The 22,584-nt window shown below is 43.1% G+C and overlaps 1 protein-coding gene and 1 non-coding gene across 4 annotated transcripts in view; both read right to left on the reverse strand.

Moving 5' to 3' along the window:
* EEFSEC (eukaryotic elongation factor, selenocysteine-tRNA specific) overlaps window positions 1-3,535 on the reverse strand; it is a 305,909-nt gene extending 302,374 nt beyond the window's left edge. The window contains exon 1 of one of the 3 annotated variants that reach the window (XM_066247187.1): window positions 2,524-3,529. In XM_066247187.1, coding sequence (XP_066103284.1) covers window positions 2,524-2,839 — 316 coding nt within the window. In that variant the 5' untranslated portion in view covers window positions 2,840-3,529. Of the gene's footprint in view, window positions 1-2,523 lie in introns of all 3 variants that reach the window. The other 2 variants (XM_066247189.1, XM_066247188.1) reach the window with 2 other exon arrangements.
* An 18,155-nt stretch (window positions 3,536-21,690) lies between these two features.
* Window positions 21,691-21,766, reverse strand: TRNAT-GGU (transfer RNA threonine (anticodon GGU)). Its single transcript has one exon. It is a non-coding gene; the product is annotated as a tRNA-Thr (tRNA).
* Window positions 21,767-22,584: the final 818 nt, after the last annotated feature.

The following is a 22,584-nucleotide window of genomic DNA, read 5'->3' on the forward strand; positions in this document are numbered from 1 at the left end:
AATGAAGCAGATCTGGGCTGTGCCATTTACTCGCAGGGCCCCCTAGGTCCTCACGTCCTCAACTGTTAAATGGTAACTACCACACCTCCTATGGGCTTTGCTCAGGACATGGCAAACATGCCAGAAGAGCAATGCCAATCAAGAGCTCTGTGGTTATAGTGGCCGGTGTTTGGAAGGGCCAGAATCAGCCTCAAAGGCCATACAATTAATAAGGGGGAAACCCAGGCCCCAAGCCCAGTTCTCACTCCAAAAGTACATCCTTCACCACTTGCCTACACTATTTACTAAAAAAAACTAAGAATTTGCCTTCTTTTTTTTTTAAACCTGTCTCTTTCACCTCCAACCTAGACTGGCTCAGAGTATATGTCTTAAAGTGCATTTAAATGTGACCGAACAGAATCCAGTCACAAGGGGAGGGAAAAGAGTAGAAATCATGGCCCCTTAATATTCGGCTTGAGCAGAAGACCTGAGGCAGTATAACCTTGGGCAGATCCCCTCTCTTCTTTGAGCCTCCATTTCCTCTATTGTAAAGTGGGGAAATTATCTCAGACTGCCTAAAACAGTGGTCCCCAACCTTTTTTGGGCCACGGACCGGTTTAATGTCAGAAAATATTTTCACGGACTGGCCTTTAGGGTGGGACAGATAAATGTATCACATGACCGAGACAAGTGTCAAGAGTGAGTTTAGACGGATAAAACAGAGGGAATCTGGTCATTTTTTAAAAATAAAACATCCTTCAGACTAAAATATAAATAAAACGGAAATAATGTAAGTTATTTATTCCTTCTCTGCAGACCGGTACCAGTCCGCGCGGCCCGGGGATTGGGTACCACTGGCCTAAAACATGAAACAGTTAAGCGGTAATAATGATGAAAGTACTTACACTCATCACTGTATTATTTGACTTAGCATGCCCAGGGACAAATTAGGCTATCTGCCACCAGGCTAACAAAATCATCAGCCCAAGACAAACCATGTCACAGTCCACACAGAACATGAGTTGGATTTGCACCTGGTCCAATCAACCCTCTTGAGAACACATTCCTAGAAACCCCCTTCAACTCCAGCCTGCCCAGCCCTACAGCACCAGCAAAACAGCAGCCTTGCGGTTGGGAGGGTCCCAGAAGGACACACTCTGTGAGGTTTCCAAGATGCCACTAATGATCCAACTGGTGACAGCTGGGAACCTGCACTGCCTCTACTTCCAGCTGCCCCTGCTCATCCTCTTCCCTACCTGAATCCATTAAAAATTATTGTATTTATTTAGAATCTATGCCTATATCACTGTTTTTCATCCCTTTAAATATATCTTTGAAGATGCTACTGTTGTAGAACTGAGGATTAAACATCTTCAATAGAAAATAATCATCTGCCCAATATATGTTATGTTCCTATATGTGCTGTAGACATAGAGACTATAACTGGAAAAAATACAAGGAAATGAAAAATAGGGAAGAGAACCAGGTACCTGGGTCAGCAGGGAGGGATTTTATCTTTGCAATATGCCCTTTTGTGGCGCTTGCTTGTATTATGGTATCATTTTTTTTCTAAAATCAAAACCATTTTTAAAGTACTGTCTGGAAAAGTAATCCACAAAGGTGGAAGTGCCTTCCTTCAGAGAGACAGGAGAGACAATTAAGGAACTTCTGCCTGACTTGTAATACTTCATCACAGGTAGAACATACTCATATACTACCTCCGTGATTAAAAATTAAATTGTACACATCTAAGGAGAGCATTTGGCAGTACCCATCTTGACTTAAAATACACATGCCCTTTGCCCCAGCCAGTTCAATTCTAGTTGCTTATCCTGCAGTTACACCAGCCCAGCCACTGAAAACTTCTGTTCTAGAAAATTCACTGAAGCATCATTAGCAAAAATTAGAAATGCCACAAATGTCCATCATTAAGAGATAGTTAAGAAAATGTCGGTACAAGTGCACAATGTAATTTTAGGAGACTTTTACAAAGAATGTAGTTTTATATGTACAGATATCGAGCCCTTAGAATTAAGTAAAATACTACATATGTTGTATCACTTTGTAAAAAAAAAAAAAATGTTTAAAAGAAGGAAAATAAGAAGGGGCACAGGTATCTACAAATATGCTTGTCTTGACATGAGTTTTCCTGAAATGATACACAAAAAACTAGGGACAGTAGATGACTCTGGGAATGGGAACAAGGCCACCAAAGGGGAAGTGAGCTGAGACCGTGTTGTGACGCTTTTTACGTATACCCTTTTTGTAGACTTTCGGTTTTCTCAATTTGTTCATGTACTAACACATCTTGACTTTTTTAAAAACCAAAACCCTTTTAAGGAAATCGCCTTTCTGTCCGGCAGCCCTGGGGTGGGAAGAGCTTCCAAGTCCACCGGCCGTGAGTCCAAGATCCAAAGCCTCCGCTCACAGCTGCGGACCCTCGAGAGTCACGCCGCGCCCCGCCTGCCAACGAGCGCCCTTCCCCAGCGCGGAGCCGGCGCTCCGCCCCGCGCCCGCCAGCCCGCTAAGGTCGCCAGCGCTCACCGCCAATGATGGTCCGGATGAGGGAGGCGTGCCCGGGGCAGTCGACCAACGTGACCTGAAGCTGCGGCTCGCCGGGCTCGGACCCGGACTCCGGCGCCGGCAGGGGCGCGGGCAACGCCGAGCGCAGTCGCGCGGGCAGCGGCACCGAGAAGCACGAGAAGCCCAGGTCGAGTGTGATGCCGCGCTCGCGGCTCTGCGGCTGCTTGTCGAAGGCGGCGGTGGCGGCCGTGGTGCTCAGCGCCCGCGCCAGCGCCGTCTTGCCGCTATCGATGTGGCCCAGCACGCCCACATTCACGTTCACCCGCCGTCCAGCCATGCCGCCGCGCCGCCCTCCCGCTGCAGCCGCTGCGGTCCGGCACGCTAAGCTGCCCCTACGCCACCCGCGCGCGGCACGCCAGTTCCGGCCCGCTGTTTCCGCCCTTCGCGGCACCTGCAGGGTCGCGGGTCTCCGCGCTGAAGGAGACTGCCCGCAGAAGGGCCGGGACTCGACCTAGGTCACCACTACCGGCCTCTCGCACCTGGCTCCTCCCACCGGAAGCTTGGAGGAGTCCGAGGTTGGGACATTCATCCATCACTAAGTAGCTCCCGGATACCAGGCTCTTTTCACGACTCTGGGGTAATGGCCTCTTGACATTATATGGTATTGGTGTGGGTGTAGTGATAACAAACAAACAGATGAACGAATGACTTAACCAGACCAGTTCAGAAACTGAGAAGCCCTAGGGTAAATATAAACTGATTAAAAAGGACTAGAGCTCCAGGAGAGGGGAGGACAGCCACCTCACCATGGATGCTCGCTGGTAAAAGTAAGGTGACCAATCCTCCTCCTTTAGGGAGGACAGTCCTTTTGTAAGTTCTGTCCTCCCTCGAAAAGTGTCATCCTACATGTCCTCCTTTGTGATATTGGAAGACTAATCTATAAATGTCCGTATTCGATCGGTGCAGCGTTGATACATTGCGTATGATGTGCATATTTGTATCTAAATGAGTACTTTTTTCTTACAATTATTATTAAAAGTTAATAGGCATGTAAGCATAATTACAATATAAAATATTACAAGTGTTTTATTATGCATTTGTTGTATTATAGTGTATTGTTGCAATAAATAAAGTGTTTCTTTTATTTACGATATTATTCCATTTATTTTGTCCTTTTCATTGTAAAAAAGTTGGTCACCTTAGTAAAAAGCAATATGTCATCATTTCTTATGGCTGAGTAGTAGTCCATCTTATATATGTACCACATCATTCATTCATTTATTGTGAGAGAGATAGAGATAGAGGGACAGACAGACACGAAGGGAGATGAGAAGCATCAATTCGTTGTGGCTCTTTAGTCTCCTTAGGTGTTCATTGATTTTTTTCTCATATGTGCCTTGATGGGGGGGGGGGGAGCTACAGCAGAGCAAGTAACCCCTTGCTCAAGCTAGTGACCTTGGGCTAAGCCAGCGACCTTGGGGCCATGTCTATGATCCCACACTCAAGACAGTGACCCAGCACTGAAGCTGGTGAGCCGTTGCTCAAGCTGGCGACCTTGGGGTTTTGAATCTGGGTACTCTGCATCCCAGGCTGATGCTCTATCCACTGCGCCACTGCCTGGTCAGGCAGTACCACATCTTCTTTATCCAATCCTCTTTCGAGAGACACTTCGGTTGTTTCCATGACTGGCCCCTAGAATAATGCTGTGATGAATATGGGGTTCAATGTGTCTTTACGTACCAATATTTTCAAGTTTTGGGGGTAGATACCCAGGAGAAGCATTGCTGGGTCATACGGTAGTTCTAGTCTTAGTTTTTTTTTGAGGAACCGCCACGCTTTCTTCCATAATGGCTGTATTAATTTGCATTCCCATCAGCAGTGAATGAGGGTTCCTTTTTCTCCACAACCCCTCCAACACTGGTTATTACCTGTCTTGTTGATACTAGCTAATCTAACATGTGAGGTGGTAAGTCAAGGTAGTTTTAATTTGCATTTCTCCAGCAGTGTAGATGAACATTTTTTTGTATGTCTATTGGTCGTTTGTATGTCTTTTGGGAGAAGTGTCTGTTCTGGTCCTCTCCCCATTATTATTATTTTTTTGTGTGTGTGACAGACACGTAGAGGGACATATATAGGGAAAGACAGACAGGAAGGGAGAGAGATGCGAAGCATCAGCTTTTCATTGCAGCACCTTAGTTGTTCATTGATTGCTTTCTCATATGTGTCTTGATGGGGTGGGGGTGGGGCAGGCGGGGGGGTTGCTATACCAGACTGAGTGCCCCTTTACTCAAACCAGATGAACCCGCACTCAAGCCAGGGACCTCGGGTTTTTGAACCTGGGTCTTCCGCATCCCAGTTCGACACTCTATCCACTGCGCCACCACCTGGTCAGGCTATTTAAGTCTTTGATCCATTTTGAATTAATTATTGTGTATGAGAACAAACTGTAGTCAAGTTTTATTCTTTTGCATGTGGCTTTCTAATTTTCCCAGCACCATTTATTAAAGAGGCTTTCTTTTCTCTATTGTGTGTTTTTGGTTCCTTAAAGATTATATGTCCACATATATATGGTTTTATTTTAGGGCTCTTGATTCTGTTCCATTGATCTGTATGTCTGTTTTCTACCAATACCATGCTGTTTTGATTATCATGACTCTGCAGTATACCTCTGGCTTCATTCTTTTTTTTTTTTTTTTTTTTTTTTTTTTTCATTTTTCTGAAGCTGGAAACAGGGAGAGACAGTCAGACAGACTCCCGCATGCGCCCGACCGGGATCCACCCGGCACGCCCACCAGGGGCGGCGCTCTGCCCACCAGGGGGCGATGCTCTGCCCATCCTGGGCGTCACCATGTTGCGACCAGAGCCACTCTAGCGCCTGGGGCAGAGGCCACAGAGCCATCCCCAGCGCCCGGGCCATCTTTGCTCCAATGGAGCCTTGGCTGCAGGAGGGGAAGAGAGAGACAGAGAGGGAAAGCGCGGCGGAGGGGTGGAGAAACAAATGGGCGCTTCTCCTGTGTGCCCTGGCCGGGAATCGAACCCAGGTCCTCCGCACGCTAGGCCGACGCTCTACCGCTGAGCCAACCGGCCAGGGCGGCTTCATTCTTTTTTCTCAGGATTGCTTTAGCTATTCAGGGTCTTTTATGTTTTCATACAAATCTGGTGATTTTTTTTTTGTTCTATATCTTTAAAAAAATGACATTGGAATTTTAATGGGGTTTGCATTAAATTTGTATATTGCTGGTTAATATTTCCATTTTAACTATGTTGATTCTTCCAATCCTTGAACATGGAATTATTTTTCCACTTCATTGTGTCTTTCTCAACTTCTTTCAATAACGTTTTGTAGTTTTCAATATATAGGTCCTTCGCATCCTTTATTAAGTTTATTCCTAGGTATTTTATTTGTTTATTTATTTTTGGTTGCAATTTTAAAAGAAATTGTTCTTTTCTTAGTTCATTCTCTGAAATTTCATTATTTGCATATGTGAAAACAATAGACTTTTGTATATTGATTTTGTATTCTGCAACTTTATCGGTTTATGTTTCTAATAGCTTTTCAGTCAAGTCCTTGGGGTTTTCGATATAGAGGATCATGTCATCTGCAAAAAGTAATACCTTTACTTCTTCTTACCGAACATGGATGCCTTTTATTTATTTCTTTTGCCTGATTGCTCTGGTTAAGATTTACAGAACTATGTTGAATAAGAGTGGAGAAAGTGAGCAGCCATGTCTTGTTTCTGATTTTAGAGGAAAAGCCTTCAGTTTTTCACCATTTAGTATATTAGCTGATGATTTGTGATATATAGCCTTTAGTATGTCGAGGTACTTCTGTGCCCATTTATTGAGTGTTAAACATAAATGGATAGATATTGTATCTTATCGCATGCGTTTTCTGAATCTATTGATAGGATCATATGATTTTTGTTCTTTGCTTTGTTGATGTGGTATGTTATATTGATCAATATACGAATGTTGAACCATCCTTGTGCACCTAGAATGACTCCCACTTGATCATGATGTATTATTCTTGTAATATTGTATTCGATTTGCTAGTATTTTAAGACTCATTAGCAATATGGTCCATAGTTTTCTTTTTCCTTTTTTTTTATTATCCTTCCCAGGTTTTGGTATCAGAGTTATATTGACCTCATCTAATGTGTTAGGGAGTATTGCTTCCTCTTCTACTTTTTGGAAGACTTTGAGAAAGACAGATAACAAATCTTTGAATGTTTGGTAGAATTCACTAGTGTAGCCATCTGGTCCTATTTTGGGGGAGGTTTTTGATAGTTGTTTCTATTATTACCTGTTCATGGGTCTACTTAAGTTTTCCGCTTCTTCGTGACTCAGTCTAGAATGATTCTATACTTCTAGGAATTTATCCATTTCTTCTCATTGTTAAATTGGGGGACATATAATGTTTCATAGTATTCTAGTATGATCCTTTGTATATCTACGATATCTGTGGTAAATCTCCTCTTTCATTTTGAGTTTTGTTTAGATGAGTCCTTTCTCTTTTCTCCTTAGTGAGTTAACCAAGGGTTTGTAAATTTTATTGATCTTTTCCAAGAACCAGCTTTATGTTGTATTTTTTTCATACATTTTTTTGTTATTGTTCTCTATTTCATTTAGTTCTGCTCTAATTTTTACTACTTCCTTTCTTCTACTGACTTTGAGTTGAATTTATTCTTCTTTTTCTAGTTCGTTAAAATGTGATGTTAGGTTGTTTACTTGGGATCTTTCTTGTTTCTCAATGTAAGCCTGTAATGATATAAACTTCCCTCTTATTGCTGCTTTTGCTGCCTCCCAAAATTTTGATGTATCATGTTGTCCTTCTCATTTGTCTGTATATATATTTTGATCTCTGTTTTTATTTCTTCTTTGACCCAGTAATTTTTTAAAGTATGTTGTTTAATTTCCACATTTTTGTAGGTTTCTTTACTTCCTTTTTACAGTTGAATTCTAATTTCAAAGCCTTATGGTCAGAAAATATGCTTGGTATTATTTCAATCTTGAATGTGTTGATGTTAGTTTTGTGGCCCAACATATGGTCTATCCTTGAGAATGTTCCATACATACTGGAAAAGAATATATGACCTGATGTTCTGAGATGAAATGTTCTGTAAATGTTTATTATGTCCATTTGGCCTAGTGTGTTAAGACTGATATTTCTCTTTTTTTTTTTTTTTTACAGGGACAGAGAGAGGGATAGATAGGGACAGACAGACAGAAATGAAGAGAGATGAGAGGCATCAATCATCAATTTTTGTTGCGACACCTTAGTTGTTCATTGATTTCTTTCTCATATGTGCCTTGACCTCGGGCCTTCAGCAGACCGAGTAACCCCTTGCTTGAGCCAGTGACCTTGGGTCCAAGCTGGTGAGCTTTTTGCTCAAGCCAGATGAGCCCGCACTAAAGCTGGTGACCTCAGGGTCTCGAACCTAGGTCCTCCACATCCCAGTCTGACGCCCTATCCACTGCGCCACCGCCTGGTCAGGCAAGACTGATTTCTTTATTGAATTTCTATTTGGATGATCTATCTAAAGCTGTCAATGATTTATTTTCTGTCAAGTATGATTGTGTTTTTGTATGTTTCTATTTTTAAATCAGTTAGTAGATGTCTTGTATATTTTGATGCTCCCTGATTCGGTGCATATATGATAAGAAGTGTTATATCTTCTTGATATAATGTCCTTTATCATTATGAAATGTATATCTTTGTCTCTTGTTACCTTTGTTATGTGGAAGTCAGCATTGTTAGATAAAAGTATGGCTACATCTGCTTTTCTTTGGGAATTATTTGCTTGGAGAATCATTTTCCAAACTTTCACTTTAAATCTCCTTTTGTCCTTGCAGCTTAGATGTGTCTCTTGCAGGCAGCATATGGTTGGGTTTTGCTTTTTGATCCAATCTGCTACTCTGTGCCTCTTGATTGGTGAGTTCAGTCCATTTACATTTAGGGTAATTATTGATGTTTAAGAATTTCCTATAGCCATTTTGTTTTGCTTTCTGGTAGCTCTGTGTCTTGTTTGGTTCATCTCTTTTGTGTTTCTGTCACTTTTTTTGTTGGGTGGTATTCCATACTTCTTTTCCTTGTTTCTTCTTCTTCTTTTTTTTTTTATTTAGATAATTAAATTTAACAGGGTGACATTGGTTAACCAGAGTACATAGATTTAGAGAAAACATCTTTACATCATTTGAACAGTTGATTATGTTGTATACCCATCAGCCAAAGTCAAATCATCCTCTGTCACCCTATATTTTGTTTCTGTTTCTGTTCCCCTAACCCCCTCATTGCACTGTTTCTTCTTTATTTAAGCTATTTGTTTCAGTAGTGGCTTTTTCATGGGTGGTTATGAGGAAATATTTTCATATTTACAAGATTCTATCATCTTATGAGTGCTTCTACACTCCATCCTCCTTTGCTACTGGAGATCTTTATCCTCTCAATTTTATGTTATTGCTGTCACAGATTATTTTTGTTTTTTTGTAATCTTGTTGGAGATTTTACTTGTAGTTTTGATTTGTTTTGTTCTTTGTATCTGGTTGAATAACCCCCTTGAGTATTTCCTGAAGTGTAGTTTTTCTGGTGATAAATTCCCTCAGCTTCTGTATGTCTGTAAAAGTTTTTATTTTTCCTTCATATCTGAAGGACAACTTTGATGGATATAGTATTCTTGGTTGGTAATTCCTTTCTTTTAGTACTTTGAATGTTTGGGCCCACTCTCTTCTGGCTTGTAGAGTTTCTGCTGAGAAGTCTGATGATAACCTAATGGGCTTTCCTTTATATGTTATGTTCTTTTTTTCCCTAGCTGCCTTGACGTTTCTTTCCTTGTCATTGATTCTTGACAATTTTATTACAATGTGCCTTGGAGTAGGTCTGTTTGGGTTGTGGTAAGTCATTGTTTTGTTTGCTTCTTGGATTCAAGGCTCTCACTCTTTCCATAGGTTTGAGAAATTCTCATCAATTATTTGTTTGAATTGGCTCTTCTTCTCTTCTCCCTCTCTTCTTCTGATATACCCATTATTCTTATATTGCCCTTTCTGATGAGTCAGACAATTCTTGTAGCACTCTATCATTTTTTTTAATTCTTTTAAAGAATTTTATTTAGAGGTGGGACAGAGAAAAAGAGAGAGAATGAGAGAGAGAGAGAGAGAGAGAGAGAGAGAAGGGGGGAGGAGCAGGAAGCATCAACTCCTATTTGTGCCTTGACCAGGCCCAGGGTTTTGATCTGGTGACCTCAGTGTTCCAGGTGGATGCTTTATCCACTGTGCCACCACAGGTCAGGCCTTTTTTTATTATTATTTTTCATTCTTGAGTCTCTCTTCTTTTCTCTGTAGCATCCGTAGTTGCCTCTCTTCAATGTCATCGATTCTGTCCTCCATCTGGCCTATTATATTAACTAAACTTGCTAACTCATTTTTCAGTTCATATATTGAGTTGTTCATCTCTGGTTCTCTTTTTAAAAGTGTCAGCCTGACCTGTGGTGGCTCAGTGGATATGGTGTGGACCTGGAAATGCTGAGGTCACGTTTGAAACCCTGGACTTGCTGGGTCAAGGCACATATGGGAGTTGATGCTTCCTGCTCCTCCCTGCTTCTCTCTCTCACTCTCTCCCTTTCCCCTCTCTAAAATGAATAAATAAAATCTTTTTTAAAAAAGAAATAAATAGCCTGACCAGGCAGTGGCACAGTGGATAGAGTGTCGGACTGGGATGTGGAAGACCCAGGTTCGGGACTGCGAGGTCGCCAGCTTGAGCGCAGGCTCATCTGGTGTGAGCAAAAAAAGCTCACCAGCTTGGATCCAAAGTCGCTGGCTTGAACAAGAGGTTACTCAGTCTACTGAAGGCCCATGGTCAAGGCACATATGAGAAAGCAATCAATGAACAACTAAGGTGTTGCAACAAAAAAAAAACTGATGATTGATGCTTCTCATCTCTCTCTGTTCCTGTCTGTCTGTCCCTATCTATCCCTCTCTCTGACTCTCACTCTGTCTCTGAAAAATAAAAATAAATATTTTTTAAAAAAAGGAAAAATAAATAAATTAATTAAAGTTTCAGTCTACTTGGTGAAGGACTCATTTTGTTCATTAATTTGTTTTTTGAGCTCATTAAATTGCTTATCAGTATTTTCTCATCTCTCTTGAGTATTTTTAGAACTTTGATTTTGAATTCTCTATCATTTCACTCCAGGGTTTCCATGTGATTGAGATTGCTTTCTGGAGATTTTTTATTTTTTTTTCTTAACTTTGTCCTCTATCTTGTGTAGACATGGTATTCAATTTCTTCTTCCTTAATGGCATTTGAGAGTGGTATTGTTAAGAACTCTAACAATAACAACAACAAAAAACTAAAAAAACGAAAAATAAGAATGAAAAAGACAATAAAAATAGAAAAATAATGACAAGTAAAAAATAAAACTATAAGAAACAAAGCACAAAACCCCAAAACAATAAAAAACAAACAAAATGCCCACCAAAAAAATAAGACTAAAAATATAAAAATTAAATGAAATTCAAAGGAGAAAAAAATATCTTAGTTTGGAAAGGTTGTTCTATTTTCATCCAGTAGGTGGTGCTGTATTATAAGTTTGAGCTCTATGAAATTCCTGGCCTGACTCTGCTGAGATGTTGCTGTTGCAATGATGTTTGGGGCTGCAGTTATGTTTCTGGGTGGGGTATGTTGTGAGGGTTTGAGACCTTTATGGCTCTATGGCTTTAACATTGGCAATCTCAGGCCTCTGGGCACTCCTCCCCACCTCTCAGCAAACCAGAGGACCAGACATGGAGTGTCGGAGACTGCGAGTTGACAAAAGTTTTCGCAGTTTAAGACTTAAGCCAAAAGGATAAACTCTTACCCACAAATCTCTGACTGTTGGATTAAGTTGCTAAAGGTTATGCCAGGGGTCCCCAAACTACGGCCCGTGGGCCACATGTGGTCCCCTGAGGCCATTTATCCAGCCCCCGCTGCACTTCCAGAAGGGGCACTTCTTTCATTGGTCGTCAGTGAGAGGAGCATAGTTCCCATTGAAATACCGGTCAGTTTGTTGATTTAAATTTACTTGTTCTTTATTTTAAATACTGTATTTGTTCCCGTTTTGTTTTTTTACTTTAAAATAAGATATGTGCAGTGTGCATAGGGATTTGTTCATAGTTTTTTTGTAGTCCGGCCCTCCAACGGTCTGAGGGACAGTGAACTGGCCCCCTCTGTAAAAAGTTTGGGGACCCCTGGGTTATGCCTTTCTCCACACCTCTGTGTTAGCTGTGTTTTCACTCGTCCTATTCCCCATGTCCCTTGAAAAGACTGGAGGCAGTTTTCTTTTTACCCTTTGTTTTCTGAAGTTAAGATGTTATACATGGTTGGGGGTTTTCTGCACTGGGGAGAATTCTTAGGTTGCCTCGGAAATGTGACTTTGTATCTGAGCTCTATTTGATTTGCAAATGACTTTGCTTTACACTATAAAAATAAAGCTTTTGGGAGTGCAGGCGCTTTTATAGGCCATAAGACCTCACAATCCTATCCTTTTTCTTTCTGTGTTTATTTTCTAATCCTCCACTGTTCCCAATGAGACCTACAAAATTATAAGTCACACTGGCTCATGACAATGGAGCACCTCTGTTCTTCTGGGGAGAGAGTGTCTCTGGAGAGACATTGTGGGGTCTGTCTCTACTACTCTCTATACCCCACAAGGTGAGGGTGATATGATCTGGGAGGCTGGCAGGGCTGCACTTTGGTTTTCTAAGTCTCTGCACCAAGTGCGGGCTGCTAGCAGACCACAGGAATACTGGCTATGACCCCTCATTCTACCATCACTTTGGCTGAGTATCTCCCATTCTGTCCCTCAATCTAACTGCTTTTCCTGGCAGAGGGAGACCCAGTCACTCCAGGCTTCTCCCCTCTCTGGAGAACCTGCAGACAAAACCCAGACAGTCTGAGCTTCCCTCCTCCCCAGAGCCCCTGCAAGCAAAAACCTAGACAGTCCGGGCCTCTCTCTGGAGCTGACCACAAGTGTGTTTTATCTTCTCCTCCTTCTCAATCCTTCCCACCTTTAGTCCATTTGGTGCATGGATCTTTCAGGCACACCTGCGAACCCAGCTGGGATTCCTTTGCTGCATTATAGTTGTTCAATTTGTTGAAATTTCAAGGGAAGATATCAAGAGTATCTCTCACGCCACCATTACTCTGACAGCATTCCTAGTTATATCTTTTTATAATAAACCTGTAATCGCCTGACCAGGTGGTGGCGCAGTGGATAGAGCATCGAACTGGGATACGGAGGACCCAGGTTTGAGACTCAGAGGTCGCCAGCTTGAGTGCAGGCTCATCTGGTTTGAGCAAAGCTCACCAGCTTGGACCCAAGGTCACTGGCTCGAGCAAGGGGTTACTCAGTCTGCTGAAGGCCCGCGGTCAAGGCACATATGAGAAGGCAATCAATGAACAACTAAGGTGTGGCAACGAAAAACTGATGATTGATGCCTCTCATCTCTCTCCATTCCTGTCTGTCTGTCCCTATCTATCCCTCTCTCTGACTCTCTCTGTCTCTGTAAAAAAAATAAAATAAAAAAATAAACCTGTAGCCTGACCTGTGGTGGTGCAGTGAATAAAGCGTTGACCTAGAATGCTGAGGTTGCTGGTTCAAAACCCTGAGCTTGCCTGGTCAAGGCACATAGGGGAGTTGATGCTTCCTGCTCCTCCCCCCTTTATCTCTCTCTCTCTCTCTCTCTCTCTCTTTCTCTCTCTTGTCTCTCTAAAAATGAATAAATAAAATCTTTTTAAAAATAAATAAATAAACCTGTAATCTAGCAAGTAAAATGTTTCTCTGAGTTCTGTAAGCCATTCAAGCAAATTAATCAAACTTGAAGAGGAGATGGTATGAATCTTCATTCTACAGCCAGTGGGTCAGAAGTGCAGCTAATAGCCTGGAGTTGTGATTGACATCTGAATTAATGGGGGGCAGTCTTATGGGATTGAGCCCTTCACCTGTGAGATATGATGCTGTCTCCAGGTAGACAGGTAGACAGTATCAGAATTGAGTTGAATCATAGGACATCCAGTTATTGAAGAATTGCTCAATGGTCTTAGAAAACCCATGCACAGGAATTGATGTCAGAATTGTAAAGGCCAAGGCCAGGAGACTTTTCCAGAAAAAATGGACCTCGACAATGCTGAGATGTGTTTTTTATGTTTGGGACCCACTCCTCAAGAGGATTACTCTGAAAGCATTTCAGGCACCAGTGCTTTGTCCTGTCAGGCCCCAGTAATTGTTCTTTTTATGAAAAGGAATGTTCTAGTATTTCTTTACTGTGTTCTTTTTAGTAGCAAAATATTGTAAACAACTTAAGTGTCTTTGAAATGAGAGTTTATGGTAAATTTGAAATTATATCTCAATAACAAGTTACCAAGAAACAATAAGTTGAAAGAATGGGAGTGTGCTCTACATAGATAAAACAAAATTGGACATGTGATGATCATTGTTAAAGTTGGGTGATAAGGGCCCTGGCCGGTTGGCTTAGCGGTAGAGCGTCGGCCTGGCGTGCAAGAGTCCCGGGTTCGATTCCTGGCCAGGGCACACAGGAGAGGCGCCCATTTGCTTCTCCACCCCTCCCCCTCTCCTTCCTCTCTGTCTCTCTCTTCCCCTCCCGCAGTGAGGCTCCATTGGAGCAAAGATGGCCCGGACGCTGGGGATGGCTCTGTGGCCTCTGCCTCAGGTGCTAGAATGGCTCTGGATGCAACAGAGCGATGCCCCAGAAGGGCAAAGCATCGCCCCCTAGTGGGCATGTCGGGTGGATCCCGGTGGGGCGCATGCAGGAGTCTGTCTGACTGCCTCCCGTTTCCAGCTTCGGAAAAATGAAAAAAAAAAAAAAAAGTTGGGTGATAGGTCTGAAGGGTTCATTATGTTATTCTGTCTACCTTTTCTATATGTTTGAAATTTTTCATAAGAAAGTTTAAATATATGTAGAGAAAGATAATAGTATGTTCATACAGTGGAATATTATGCATCCCCCCAAAAAGCAAAGAAGCTTTTGTATCTACTTGAGAGTGATCTCCTAAATATATTGGTAACTGGATAAAAAGTAAGGTGGACACATGTATGTATGTATAGCATGATTACATTTATGAAATAGATACTCCCCTTATATCTATATGCTTGAACAATATAGAATACACAGACAAGCATAACAGTTGACCCAAGAAGGCTCCAAGGCTCAGCCCTCCTACTTCATCTCTCTATACTCACTCCTTGATGATCTCTCCTATCTCATGCCTGTGAAACATTGACTCTCAAATATATATATGTTTACCCAGACGTCTCCTAACTGCTCATTTATACAACTTGAATGTCTAACAGACATCTGAAATATAATGTCCTCACTCCACCAACAGACTCCATCACAGTCTATGAGAACTCCAGTTCCTCGGGCAGTAAACCTGACTCAATCCATGAGTCATCTCTTTCTTTTATTTCCCACATCCAATTCATCAATAAATCCCAATGCATTGTTAGCATTTGCTCCAAGCCATCATCTCTCTTGTTAAATTCATTTATTGATTTTAGAGAGAGAAGAAGGAAGAGAAGGAGAGAGAGAGACAGAAACATTGATTTGTTTCTGTATGTGTGCCCTGACCAGGAATTGAACCAGCAACCTTTGTGTATCAGGACAATGCTCTAACCAACCGAGCTATCTGGCCAGGGCATCAAACCATCATATCCTACCTGGATGACTAGAACAGTAAAATTCACTCTTTCTGGTGTATGGCTCTATGAGCTTTGGGAAATCCACAGAGTCATATAACTACTACCATAGTCAAGATACAAAAGAGTTCAACAACGCTCCAGAAACCCCTCTGTGCAAACACTCCCACAACTTTAAATTCTGGGAGCCAGCCTGACCTGTGGTGGCGCAGTGGATAAAGTGTTGACCTGGAACGCTGAGGTTACCAGTTCAAAACCCCGGGCTTGCCTGGTCAAGGCACATATGGGAGTTGATGCTTCCTGCTCCTTCCCCCTTCTCTTTCTCCTCTCTAAAAATGAATAAATAAATTCTGGTAGCCAGTGATTTAAGTTCTTTATCCCTACAAGCTTTGCCTTTCCCAGATCGTGTTGTAAATGGAAGCATACAGTGGATAACCTTAAAAAAAATTTTTTTTTACTTATTAATTTTAGAGAGAGCAAGGAATGGGGGGGTAGAGAAACTTCAGTTTGTTATTCCACCTATTTATGCATTCGTTGATTGATTCTTGTGTGTGCCCTGACCAGGGATGAAACTCACAACTTCAGTGTACTGGGATGACACTCTGACCCACTGAGCTACCCTGGGCCTTTTGAGTCCAGCTTCTCTCACTTAGTATAATGCATTTGAGATTTATCCATGTTTTTGCATGTCACCACAGTGCATGCTACTGTTATCACTGTTTAGTATTCCATTGCATGGACGGACCATCATTGGTTTATGCATTCACCTGCTGAAGAACATTTAAGTTGTCTCCAGTTTGGGGCTACCACAAATAAAGCTGCTCTAAACTCTTAGAATTGGTTTCTTTTCTTTTCTTTCTTTTTTTTTTTTTTTTACAGGGACAGAGAGAGAGAGTCAAAGAGAGGGATAGCTAGGGACAGACAGACAGGAACGGAGAGAGATGAGAAGCATCAATTATCAGTTTTTCGTTGTGACACCTTAGTTGTTCATTGATTGCTTTCTCATATGTGCTATGACCGCGGGCCTTCAGCAGACTGAGTAACCCCTTGCTCGAGCCAGCGACCTTGGGTCCAAGCTGGTGAGCTTTTTTTGCTTAAGCCAGATGAGCACGCGCTCAAGCTGGAGACCTTGGGGTCTCGAACCTGGGTCCTTCCGCATGCCAGTCCGATGCTCTATCCACTGCGCCACTGCCTGGTCAGGACATTGGTTTCTTTATGAACATGTCTCCATTTTACTTGGGTCAATACCAAGGAGTAGGATTGCTGGGTCACGTGATAAGTGTATTTTAACTTTACAACACACTGTTGAACTGTTTCCCAGAGTGGCTGTAGCATTTTACATTCCCCTAGCAATATATGAGTGTGGTCTTGTTGTAATTTTAGCCTTTCTAATAGGCGTGTAGTGGTAGCTCACTGGGATTTTGATTACTGAAATCATTTCTCTACATCGGCTCTTGCTTTCCTACAGCCTACTCTCCATTTGGAAACCAAAGTGGTGCTTTCTACACATACTTTAGACAATGTCATTCTTCTCAAAACCCTCCGCTGTCTCCCTATCTCACTCAGAGCCAAAGTTCTCATCATGGTCACAGTGGTCACAGCAGTTACAGGGCCCCACAGTCTTCACTGCCCGGGTTATCTCTCTGGACTCTCTTCTACTCATTCCTGGCTCTGCCCCGTTGGTCTCCTTGCTGTTACTCAAACCCACCAAGCATGCCTAGAGCATTCTCCATCTCCCTTATCTACTCTAGTTTTTTCTATTGCATACATCAGCCTTTAACATACTTTATCATTTATTCATGTATTATGTTCATTATTTACTGTCCCGCCTCCAGGTGTTTAAACGTGGTCTACAGCAGTACCCTAAGTGCACTGTGGGTGCACCATCTCACACAGTGCGTGGAGGTGGTACTCAATGCCCGTCTCCACAAAGGGGCACTGGTTGGCTGGAGGGAAAAGAGAAAGCCATTTCACTCTAAACACATTGGTATTTTTTTAATTTAAAATGCCCTAAAGGGCCTGACCGGGCGGTGGTGCAGTGGATAGAGCGTCAGACTGGAATGCGAAAGACCCAGGTTCGAACCCCGAGGTTGCCAGCTTGAGCGAGGGTTCATCTGGTTTGAGCAAAAGCTCACCAGCTTGAGCTCACCAAGGTCACTGGCTCAAGCAAGAGGTTACTCAGTCTGCTGAAGGCCCGCGGTTAAGGCACTTACGAGAAAGCAATCAATGAACAATTAAGGTGTTGCAATGCGCAAAGAAAAACTAATGATTGATGCTTCTCATCTCTTCATTTCCTGTTTGTCTACCCCTGTCTATCCCTCTGTCTTACTTTGTCTCTGTCTCTGTTAAAAAAAAAAAAAGAAGACATTTCAAAATGAATATGGAGCGATTAAAAAAAGCATTTGACAAAAAAATAAATAAATAAAATAAAATAAAATAAAATGCCCTGGCCCTGGCCGGTTGGCTCAGCGGTAGAGCGTCGGCCTGGCGTGCGGGGGACCCGGGTTCGATTCCCGGCCAGGGCACATAGGAGAAGTGCCCATTTGCTTCTCCACGCCCCCCTCCTTCCTCTCTGTCTCTCTCTTCCCCTCCTGCAAGAGAGGCTCCGTTGGAGCAAAGATGGCCCAGGCGCTGAGGATGGCTCCTTGGCCTCTGCCCCAGGTGCTAGAGTGGCTCTGGTCGTGGCAGAGCAACGCCCCGGAGGGGCAGAGCATCGCCCCCTGGTGGGCGGAGCGTCGCCCCTGGTGGGCCTGCCGGGTGGATCCCGGTTGGGCGCATGCGGGAGTCTGTCTGACTGTCTCTCCCCGTTTCCAGCTTCAGAAAAATACAAAAAAAAAAAAAATAATAATAATAAAAAATAAAATGCCCTAAAGGCACCAGTGGTACTAAGATCCTTTAGTTTTTAGTCTCCAGTGGGATAATCATAAATCATAGGCATGGACTTCTCACCCCTCCCCCATCACTCTCTCCTTGAGCACTTGAACCTGTGCAGTCCTCCAAATTGACAGTGCTGATCCACCCTGTCCTGCACTCATCCTCACCCGTCGGCTTCTCCCTTTGCCTGGCACACCTGGAAGATTCCTACATGTCATGTTCTACACCAGTCACAACTTTCAAGGGTAAATGACAGAAAGCCACCATGAAACTGACAAGCAAAAAAGGAAGTGCTGGCCCATGGTACTGTTGAAAGCGCAGACTCGGGCTGAAGACTGCTTATGCTTGACTCCTGCCTCTACCATGTGAAAGCTGGGTAGTCTTGGGCAAGTTATAAAACGTTTTTGTGTCTCAGTTTCTTCATTTACAAAGTAAAGAATATCATTGTTCTTAACACACAGGGTTGCAAGCTTTAAGTGAACTGGTCTTTGTGTAACACTTAGAACAATGCCTGGTGTATAGTAAGTACTCTATCAGTTTGTTAAATTAAATGAATAAACCTAACTAAAAAGTCTAGGGGAAGAGACTGTTTCTGTCAGAGCCTCATCCAGAACTCAGGCGATGACACGATGGCACCAACCTTATTTCTCTCTATGTCTCTGTTCCTCCTTCCTCTAGGTTGCTTTCATTCCTGGGCAGGCTGTCTCCTCATGGTGACAAGATAGCTGCCAGCACCTCCAGACTTACAACCCCAGCAACTCCATAGAATTCCCAGTTCAACTCATTGTCTTTGATGAAGTCATGTGCCCTTACACAAAGCACAGTAATACAATGTTCTGCATAGACAAGCATAAGTTGTAAACTCACTCCAAGTGCCAGGAGGAAAGTGGGAGGACTCCTTGTAGAAACTGGAGTACTGTTGCTAGCAACATTCAGGTCACATCACTCCCCTCCATTGCGCCTTGTGTCTCTATGCTGTCATCTGTCACACTGAGTCAAGTTTGCTTTATAACAGGCTGATGCACTAATGCTCTCCCCTAGCCCAGTAGGCTGAGGATCCCTTTCGCATCTTGGATTGCCCAGGGACTAGCACATGAAAATGCTCCATAACTCTTTCCTGAGTGAACTCACCCCCAAACCTCTAGCCCATAAATAACCTCCTCTGCAGCTACTGGGTCCCCCAGTCCCACAGGCTGCCCATGGTCCCTCGGCAATGATTGACAGGAAACGGTCTGCAGAACTGTGATTATTTGGGATTTGTTCTTAATGCGATGCTGGTTCCTTTCTGTTTCTTTAATGCCATTTTGTACTCACGTAGTTCAAAGTTCTTTACAAACAGTAATTAATTCAACTTCATTAAAGCCAATTAATCCAGGATTAGTTATAAATTTGCCCAGAGGAAGTTATTATATAGGTACTTTGCTCTTTGATTTGAGTTTTGGCTTTAAAGATTCTTTTAGGAGTAAAATGGAAATTTTCCTTTTTTCTTAGGGTATCTACCTTGCCAGTGATTGTGTTAAGCATGTGCTGGAAATGCCATGAGATACTAAACAAATCTGCTAATGCCGTTTTAGCTGCAGGATGAGAGAGATGGTATCCTGGCAAGAACTGGTTCCGTGCAGGTTCAACTTATGGCCTTATCTCATGGTGACTGTGGGACTCACTATTTTTTCCATCTGCATATGGATTGAATCATATTTTGCAACATTATTATAGTCTGTAATGGTCAGCATCCACTCCCTCTTCTTCTTCTTCTTCTTCTTCTTCTTCTTCTTCTTCTTCTTCTTCTTCTTTTTATAGAGACAGAGAGAGAGTCAGAGAGAGGGATAGATAGGGACAGACAGGAACGGAGAGAGATGAGAAGCATTAATTATCAGTTTTTCGTTGCGACACCTTAGTTGTTGATTGATTGCTTTCTCGTATGTGCCTTGACCGTGGGGCTACAGCAGACCGAGTAACCCCTTGCTCAAGCTAGCGACCTTGGGTCCAAGCTGGTGAGCTTTGCTCAAATCAGATGAGCCGGTGCTCAAGCTGGCGACCTCAGGGTCTTGAACCTGGGTCCTCCACATCCCAGTCCGACGCTCTATCCACTGCACCACCACCTGGTCAGCATCCACTCCCTCTTCTTTTGTAAGGCTCCTCAGTTCTCACTTCCTTTCCTCAGGATCAGTGTGGGTGTTGACCCTACTCTAGCTCAAAGGGTGAGCCTGAGACTCAGATCCATTCCACCAGCCTTGGCAATTGGTTTGGTGGTAAGCATGTGACCCAAGTTAGCACAATTGGAGAAAGCAGTACAAAAGTGTGCCCTCTGATACTGGACTCAAACTTGGGTAAATCCATTTGGGCCATGATGGGACCCCAGGAGGAGAGCCTGGGTATGGCAGAAGAATAGCCCTTCAAAGATGTCCATGTCCTGGAACCTGTGAATATGTTACTCTACATGGTAAAAGAGACTTTGCAGGCATGATTTAGGGAAGGATCTTAAAGTGGGGAGATTATCCTGGGCTATCTTATGGGCCCAATATCATCACCAGTTTCCTTATAAGAGAAAGGCAGAGGGTCAGAACTAGAGAAATGGCATCATGAGAAAGACTCTACTGGCCACTACTCTCTTTGAAGACGGAAGAAGGTCATGCACCTAGGAATGTAGGCAGCCTGCAGAACCTGAGAAATACAAGAGTGGAGTCTCCCCTAGACCCTTCTTCTGGAGTTCCTGAGAATTCAGTTTAAAAAACATGACAATATTAACCCCTTAGGCCAGGACGCACACGTATAAGACAAATATTAAGGATGGAGAAAGCCTACGTCTTTATAGTCCAAAAGCCCTAATACCATTTTCTGTGCCTTTCCCAGGGCTAGAGCCCCTTGTAAAAGATCTCATTTAATTTCCTTAATAATCCTGTAATTGAGCATTGTTACTGCTCTTTTACAGCAGAAGAATGTGGACCTACAGATGTAATTGCTCAGACAAGGTCAGATTTAAATCCACGTCATCTGTGCAGAAGTAGGAGGCTTCCATGCTGCCCAGAGCACAGGGCCCTTCCATTCCCTCCCAGCTGATCTTTGTTTCATGTTGGGTTTCCCAGATCCCCATGCTATGAACCATCTTTATAATTTATGCACACTCCAGGTGCCACTTACTATTATTGTTCTTTAAATTGAACTGCTTTTTGACTCGATAAAAGTATTTTTTCTATGTAGAAAATCATTTCTTTTTCTATTTGATAGAGAGACAAAGGAAGAGAGGGAGGGAGAAGAGAGTGAGAAGCATCAGCTCATAGCTGCATCACTTTAGTTGTCCACTGATGGTTTCTTTTTTTTTTTCTTTTCTGAAGCTGGAAACGGGGAGAGACAGTCAGACAGACTCCTGCATGCGCCCGACCGGGATCCACCCGGCACTCCCACCAGGGGCGACGCTCTGCCCACCAGGGGGCGATGCTCTGCCCCTCCGGGGCATCGCTCTGTTGCAACCAGAGCCACTCTAGCGCCTGGGGCAGAGGTCAAGGAGCCATCCCCAGTGCCTGGGCCATCCTTGCTCCAATGGAGCCTTGGCTGCGGGAGGGGAAGAGAGAGACAGAGAAGAAGGAGGGGGGGGGTGGAGAAGCAAATGGGCGCCTCTCCTACGTGCCCTGGCCGGGAATCGAACCCGGGTCCCCCGCACACCAGGCGGGCGCTCTACCGCTGAGCCAACCGGCCAGGGCCTCCACTGATGGTTTCTTGTATGTGCCTTGACCGGGGGCTCAAGCTGAGCCAGTGACCCCTTGCTCAAGCCAGCAACCTTGGGCTCAAGTCAGTGACCTCAGGGTTTTGAACAAGGGACCTCAGTGTTCTGTCTCGATGCTCTATCCACTGTACCACCACCAGTCACACTATATAGCAAAATACTGTCATTTGCCATACATAGTCAGAAACCACTATATAACCTTAGTTTCAGTCGGGGCTAACATCATATTCCACCTCTTTAGAGTTACTGAAAGAGAATTAAATAGGCAATAACCTCACTCTACGAATCACTGTTATTCAATTTTATATCTTTGTACCAACTCTAAGGTGCCAGCAAAATCATCTCAGTCCCCAGAAATCAGCCTAGGGTTGAAATAACAAGCATGCAAATTAGGTTTGCAATAATGAGAGAAAGGTAGGTAATTCCAAATGATTGTAAGGATGTTGGAACATAAGGTCACTTAATAAGCCAGTTAGCTTTAAAAACTGACTCCTTCAATGAGGTTTTTATTTGACTTATTCGATTCTGATTGGTTTAGGTCTTGGGGACCATGGCTCTGAAGTGTACTCCAGTCATTGGGAATGATCCTGTTTATAATAATCATAGTAGTCTCCCTGGTGTACTGTCCTGTCTCAAAGTTTTAAATGCATGTTTGCAGCCACTAACTACCAAGCAAATGAATTCAAGACTAGAATATCATAAAGGAATGAAGAAAATGACCAACTTAAAAAATATGACCCCAGCCCTGGCCAGTTTGCTCAGTGGATAGAGCGTTGGCCCAGTGTATGGAAGTCC

This window comes from Saccopteryx bilineata, chromosome 11 (assembly GCF_036850765.1).
Source record: "Saccopteryx bilineata isolate mSacBil1 chromosome 11, mSacBil1_pri_phased_curated, whole genome shotgun sequence".
Taxonomy (NCBI): Eukaryota; Metazoa; Chordata; class Mammalia; order Chiroptera; family Emballonuridae; genus Saccopteryx; species Saccopteryx bilineata.